The 7733-nt window shown below is 37.4% G+C and overlaps 1 protein-coding gene across 1 annotated transcript in view; it reads right to left on the bottom strand.

Annotated features, from left to right (window-relative positions):
* Positions 1 to 4684, bottom strand: part of SLC15A5 (solute carrier family 15 member 5) — a 40181-nt gene extending 35497 nt beyond the window's left edge. The window contains exons 1-2 of the mRNA XM_009279070.1: positions 4315 to 4684; positions 2276 to 2498 (exon numbers count right to left, since the gene is read on the bottom strand). Coding sequence (XP_009277345.1) covers positions 2276 to 2498; positions 4315 to 4684 — 593 coding nt within the window. The remainder of the gene's footprint in view (positions 1 to 2275; positions 2499 to 4314) is intronic.
* Positions 4685 to 7733: the final 3049 nt, after the last annotated feature.

Raw genomic sequence — 7733 nt, forward strand, 5'->3', positions numbered from 1 at the left:
CACTATGGAGCTGCAAAGACAAGGTGGGGGGGGGGAAAAAACCCCAAAGGGGTATAAAAACATTTTAAAAAGTCAAAGTAAAGTGCGTCCAGGATAACAGCAGAAACTGATCTGAAGTATATGGAAAGAAAAATTATTTAGAAGAGACATAAGATAGGAAGGAAGAAAGGAAAGAAGATAAATACTGGTCCCATGTTCTCTGCATTTTTTTTTTTACAGCAGATCAGTAAGACAAGACATAACACTGCTAACTCTCATCCCTAGTCTGGATTGTACCCTTTGCTCTCATTCTCTACTCCCATAGACAGAATTTACTTTTCCTGCTGCAAAAATAGTACCAGTCCATAACCTTAACCTTAGAAAAGCAGAAATCCTTAGAGAAACTTAGTCCAGCAGAATCCAGGTCCCTTCTTCACTTAGCATTGCTATATTCTGTTTATTTAAAAGGTCAGACTCATAGTTCATACTAGGGGTTAGAACCAGGCCCTATATGTGCAAAGCAATCTTCTTCAAGGATTGAATTAGACAACAGGTAATTACAGGGTCTTTTAACCCAATAATTCTGATCATTGAAATAGAACTTGGCTAAGAACACAGATTCTCACTCACCAAGAGTATGCAACCATCTCATTTTATATTATTTTAAAAATCAGTCCTGTGACAAGTGCCTACCAAGAGAAAATGATTATAATCCGAGAGGTTTTAATGAGATTAAGAATGCCAAGAATGAAACCCCCACTTTCTAAATCTTGAGATTGCAATCAAATAGCCCCTCCTTGGCTGCCAGTGTAAAAATTACTGAATTTTTTTTAATCGCACATGTGCCTTTCTTGATATTTCCAAAGTCCCAAGAACTGACCCATTTGGATTCCCCCAAGGAACTTTTTATTCGTATTATGTCTCCTTTGTAATCAACACTAAGAAATGTCACTTTGATTAAACACAATTCTGAATGGCTAAGACCACAGTACAATAAATTCTCCAGAGCTACCTTTCAGAACAACTGATTGCTCTCCAGTCTTAATCCCCCAGAGTCTTATTTAATCAAAATGATGTTGCTAATTAAGGATTAAAACTCAGAATAGAGTAAAAAGGAAGGATTTTTTTTTTTTTTCTTTTCTCCTATGGGCAGGTCAAGGAGGCAGAATCTGCTCTAAGGAACTGAACAGTCTCATCCACCTTTACTAAAGCTGCCTTATTCATTGAAGTTTGGATTTAATTCAAAACTCTTTGATATTAACATAATTGGAGGAAAAAAGAATAGCCAGGAAAGCCATTCCTAAACGAAAAGAGCTGATTCACTAAGATCTTCATTGATTCTTCAGCATTGCATTGTCAATATGCAAATGTGCTCAGTTTTGATTTTAATAACTGTGCATATACAGGGAAAGAAGAGAAAAGGGGGCAGTTTAGGACTTATTTCACCCTGCCTCAAAGGAGGAATCTGGAGGTTCTCACTGTGACTTCTTTGGTCCTTACTCCACAGTTCAACCAGAAGGTACAGGTGAATGTATATAGCACTCTGTATAGTGCTACAGAATTGGTAAATAAAGGCAAACATATCATAAAAAATGACCTCTCTGACACACTGAGAGACACAAACAGTTAACATGAAAAAATTTTGATTTTTAAGAACCATTTTAGGAGCAATTTCTCCTCAAAGTTTTCTTAAAAGCTTTAAAATATTCAAACCGAAACACAAATGTCAAGTGGTTTATCTGAGGCCAAAACTTCACACCAACAGAGCTGAAACTATACAGGAGATCCCTACCACTGAGCTGAGCAGTTAGAGACTACAAGCAATCCCTAGTTCCAACAAATTAGCAGACTCTACTGCTGCCTGTCATTGCTAAATATTTACTCTGATGTAAACTCTAATATATCATTGAATTTTGCCACTGTTAGCTAGGGAGTAACAGCAAAATAACCTAAAAGGATAGCCATGTTAAAGGTAGAAAACCAAATGGAATATGTTGTTCTAACAGCAACTAGGCTATTAAGTCTGTGAGGATTTGGGCAAGTCAGTTCATCCTAATTCTGACTGAAGATTTCTGTAGGAGGCCAAAATAGATGCTACTGGTCCTAGCAAAAGGAAAAATTTAGGAAAACTTTTTACAGAAATTCTTGGAAACTCTTCCAATAGCTAAATGTTTTGCAGTTAAAAACAAAACATGAAACCCACCATCTGCAGAATCTGCCTTGTAAGTCAGCAGTGAATTTCAAGGCAATGCTCTATCATCCCCAACAGATATTTAGCTGACATTAAGTTACCAACCAGTTGAAAAAAGAAAGGAGTTCCTTTGGTCCACAGTCCTCAAGGTTGTATGCACTTAATGGACAAACTATAGCTCTTATGCCTCCTATTCCCAGACTAGCTGTGAGTAGTGCAAAGTAGAATACTATTTTCTGCTCCCTTTTGGTTAGCGTATGAAGAATATGTCGTCTGTCAATGTAAATATCTTCAAAGGGGAATGCCACAACAGGTAATAGGGCTGTGCCTGGAATTGGAAAGAAAATTGTCATTTAAAATGGATTAGAATCAGACTGATGAATAAGACATATTTTTTAAGCAGTTATGTTGAAAAGACGACTGAAAAAATCAAGGATACACAACAGAGCAGTGCAAAGAAGGAGAGTCTTAATTCTGTAGAGAGGCAGAACTTTTCTGGACGTTGCTATATATAGTAAGGCAAAACCACTAAGGGCCTCCAAGAAAGCAATCTTCCTCTGAAATGCTTGTAAGGACTCAGGACTGAAGAGCTGGCTCTGGAAACATCGCTCGTCTCACTGGACTTCCCCATTGCCTGCACATAGAGGGCAGTAGCTCTCCACTTGCCAGAGGGCACCAGTTAAAACACGTAACTACAGTTGATGTACCACCAATCAGCCAAAAAAAAAAAAAACCAAACCAAAAAACCCCACCCCATGGTGGCATGTAGCCTTTTTTGCATCTTCTTTAAACCCCAGAATTGTAATGAGAATCATAATTTAACAAATAAATTCTCAAAACTTCTGTGGAAAATTTTTCTTTTTTCTGCTGCAGCTTCATGGAAAACACGTGATTTTCAGAAACTTTACCTACAGAAGCCCTGCCATGAATTGCATTTACCACCTCTAGTCTGCAAAGCAAGTCTTTTGGATTTAATCAGCTACGGATTCTCCAGGTTGTAATTGGAGACTAAACTCAAAATATATTGATGTGTCAACAACACCAACATTAGCCATGACTAAGACTACAACTGTGCATCAAACCCTAGTACGTCAGGAATGTTTAGTGATCTATCTCCAAAAAAACCCAGTTCTGGTTAAAACAATACCCAAATACATAAAAATCTGTTAGTGTCGCCAGTCTTCTACTTTAAGATATGCATTGAAAGGACAAGTGGCAGAAGGAGATTCCAAACCAGAAGCCCATGGGAGAAACAGTGGAACATAACAGCAATCATTTTTCCAGGCTGCTTGCACAATGGTTTTGCAATCAGCTCAAGAACATTTCAGGAATGACTGATTTTTTCCTTCCTTTGTGGCATGTCTAAATAACAACGTGGCTGGCTATTGCAGAAATCAGACTTGCTTATGCCCAACAACTGGTCCAAGTAAAAACTATTTCTATCAGCTTGGTTTAAGTTGACAGAATAACCCCCGGCTTCGAGATGCACTAATTGCTACAGAACAATCATACTTAGTTTGAACAGTGTTTTTTATGTAAAAGATCTCCAGAATAACACATGGGGAAGATTCAGAATGTGCTAACAGAAAGCAAGCTCTCAATGCAGGTATTAGGATACAGCCTCTCTACTTAAGGCAAAGTTTGTTTATACTGGTATGTGCTTAAATACAACTTTCCCTCTTGTCCAAAGACAACAGTCATATACCTTTAAATACAATAAAAATCTTACTACCAACAGCTGGGAAACAGTTTCCAAACTCTCTCTCAAACTATCTCTACGACTAAAGCCTCTCATTTGCCCCAAACACTGATAACCTTAGATGCTTATTAAAGGAACCAATTTTAAGAGTTGGGCATCCGCGTTCTAAATAGCTAAGCCACTTTAGAGGAATCAAGTTTGTGCACCAACTATCCCCAAGATGCACGTGCAAATGTTCCTTAGTCTTGTTCAAAGCACTGCCTCACAAAAGTACATAGGCAAAAATACTGCAGTGCATTTTGTAGAGGAGACACTAAGTAACTAGCTGTTAGAGAAGGTGGCCACAAGGTTGGAGAAAATTGTTAGATTTCAAACACAATGCTCAATAATGCATTTCTGCAACAGAATTACTAAAGCATGAAATAGTCACCAGGGTGTCACCTACCTAGGAAGTGTAGAAACATGCAGATGCACACAAGCTTGATCCTCCCCACGAGGCATTCGGCAAGCCAGCCAACCAGCACTGGCGTCAACATGGAGGTGCCTACAAAGCACATATTGACAATAGCTGCCTGGTAGTTGTGATAGCCCAGTTTGACAGTGCAGAAGAGGATCATGTTGCAGACAATGCCAAAGAATGTGAATCGCTCACACAGCTCCACCAGCAGCACACAAATAGCCTCTTGGAGCTTCTTCTCAGGTTGAGACAGGTTTCCAGCATGGTTGCTTCTCCCAGGTAACGGTCTTTGCTCCTTGTCAGCCGTGTGGTTCAAAAGCTGCTTCTCTCGCATATCTCTTCTGTCTGCACCAGGCATGCTTGTCTTTTTTCAGTACGACTGAGTAGAGCAGCTTAAGTTATAGGTATACTTCTGTTCTCCTCCACTGTAATTAGCAAACTGGTAAGACTCTCGCTTTGAATTCCACACTTCACTACTACAATTTCTTAGGGCACCTGTCACTTTTGTAACATTACATATAGGATCAAAGAGTATTAAAAAAAAAAAAAAAATCAGAGAGCTATATCAATATTTCAATTTAGCAACACTCAGGAACTCAATCTGTTTATTTAATTAGTCCATTTGGGGGTGAACAAGATTTTTCCCCAGAATTATATTACCTATTAAATTATGTGAATCCAATACAGTATGTGCAACTCCATCTGTATGTTAAAGATAAAGGTTTCAATACACAGGAAAGCTAACATTTTCAGCAGAATTCAAATAATAGATCAAGAAAATAATTTGGTTAAAATAATCTGATACTTTAATTAGGCAACAAGTGAAAAACTGCAAGTAGAGATAAAGAGAAGGATTTTTTTTTTTTTTAAGGTTAACAATATCTAATCTTTATTACATTTCTTGTTATTTTTGGTTGAAATTCAGATAAAGTTAATTGTAAAAATAAGTAATGCTACTACATTTAGGTTAGAAAAGCAAATTTTAAACGAAAGTAAGTTGAATGTATTAGCAAAGAAAAAAAAGCAATCCAAAAGCAACTTAAACCAGAACTGTTTCTCTAGCCAGATATTGCGCCATAGCTACAATGCATCATAAGGGGCAGGGGCACAGATGATGTGTTCTCTCATATCAACCAAAAGCAATCACCAGCTTGAAAAGAAATTAGGAAGAGCCAAACTTAGCTTTATAATGCTCCTGCAACCTTAGCCACAGAGAAGTTTGCAGATTTCCCAGATCAGTTTCTCCATTTTGTGGAGCTCATTTAGATCATTAACACCTGTTCAAAATACTCCCAACTAAGAATGAGAAGCATTCTGCATTTATTTTGCACAAATGCAAATGCATACATATGTAACAAGGCAGTGGTAAATCAGGCCTGTTTCTCTAAATAGAGCTCTCAACGCCTCTGGTGGCATTTTTTGAGATATAGGCTCTGCTGTTTGTTTCCATCCGTCCATATAACTACTCAAATTTTACCTCTTCAGATCTATTTAGTATATAAGAGCTCCTACATCCCAAAACAGATGCACAATAGTATATAACCAGTATGGATAAAGATAGATTCCAAGACTACCTCAAAAAAAAAAAAAAAAAAAATCTCTGAATGTTGCTGTCAAGTTTTGGTTTACTTCCCTAGCTTGTTTCTAAAGCGACTGTGATGCACACACAAAGCCTAGAAGCTCTGAAGCTTAAATTTAAGTAGCAACAGATTGCTCCCTAAAATAATTCTGAAATATATTTTTTTTAATCTAGTACGAGTCTAAAGCAAGAACTCAGACACGAAAGAACTTCTAGTTTTCAGAAACGTCCAGTTAGGGATGAAAACAGCTGTGACTTGTAGCATGCCAAGAACTATTTGTCTTCTGATCTATGATAGCTAAAATGATCTTCATTTGGATGAACTAACCAGAGAAATCCATACTAGAAATCACTTGTAACTCAGCTGAGCTTCTCCATCAAAGCCTAATGAAGCCAATTTCAAATCAAAACAAGAGAGATGATAATTTTTGGACTAAAAGACACATATATCTTCTGTTGCATGAAGCCACTCATCTAACTGTTCATGAAGAAAATTACCCTTTGGGTTTTTTTTTTTAAGGAAATATGACCCTATTTTACAATCAGACAGAAAATACCAGGATAAACACACTGTTGCTCCTATAGACATTTCAATGTAAAATAGTCTCTTTTCCTACAAATTATTTTTCTTAAAAGACTGCAAAGTTTACCTGTTCTCATGGGTGCTAGCAATTCAAAGTGAATCATATCATGGGAACCAGTAGAGACAGCAGGGTTACTAGCTGGGATGGCTGTATCTTAGTCCTCATGTGGTTTCATTTACCCTAATTTTGGGTTACAAGCTAGGGAAAAGAAATAATTGACTGAGCCTTATAAATGCCATAGAAAGCAGGAGGTGGGTGATTTTCATTGTTACTTTTGAATTGCCTTTGTATGTGACAAATATGGGTGTGGTGGTGATGATAGTCACAGATCACAATCAGTACATAAGTTAGCATGCTCAATGCTAAGAGAATATGCAACTTCATATAACAATATGATCTTTATTGATTTTTTTTTAATCACTTCTGCAGCAATTATAGGTGGTCTATCTAATTACTTGACATGGTTTTAGTTGAATCCTAGTTTAATCACCTGGCATTCACTTGACTTATTCTTAATACACAAAGTAGTAGGACTGCATAATACCAGATGAAAAACTCTATTATTTGTATTAACATATGTAGAGCTTTATATGTACTGAAGCAGCTAGAAACTAGTTGCACCAAGTAACTGCTATTTCAAAATCCAGCCCTTCTTCTGGCAGTACCTCTGTCTGCCAGTAAGGACTTTGTGTATTTTTTTAAACAAATCTTCTTTAAAGGATAGCTCTCAAAATGGGACAGTCAGATCTTGGGGAGAGGTTTATAAAAATACTCACTCTAACACGACAGTTTCAGCTCACTAGAGGTCTGGCCATTAATAAGAGAGTTGCTATTTGATAGCCTATCAACCAAGGCAGAAGGTTACTTCTACCCATACTAGATCTTATAGATCAGCATTAGGCAATGAATTAAGTTGGACAGCTTGGAACTGAAATTTTCTCCTAATTTTCTCTCACAAGTGACAGTTTTTGTCAGTGTTTTTATTATAGGGGTAATTTATTGAAATTGAAGAGGCAGAACTTCAGTGTCCAGCACAACAGTTCCTCTGGCTAAAAGGCAGTAGTGGCTCTCGACCTCTGTTTATGTTCTAGAAGGGTCAGTCTCTCTAATGTTTTAGCAAATTTAATTCAGCTTTACTCTTACTCTTTTAAAGAATATGTGAGAGGTGTTACCCTTCATCATAGCGGCAGCTGTGGTTCCTGCTAAATATCTGGGGGGGGAAGCCTAATTGACATAGATTGACA

The sequence above is a fragment of the Aptenodytes forsteri genome, unplaced genomic scaffold (genome assembly GCF_000699145.1).
Source record: "Aptenodytes forsteri isolate BGI_AS27 unplaced genomic scaffold, ASM69914v1 Scaffold241, whole genome shotgun sequence".
NCBI lineage: Eukaryota > Metazoa > Chordata > Aves > Sphenisciformes > Spheniscidae > Aptenodytes > Aptenodytes forsteri.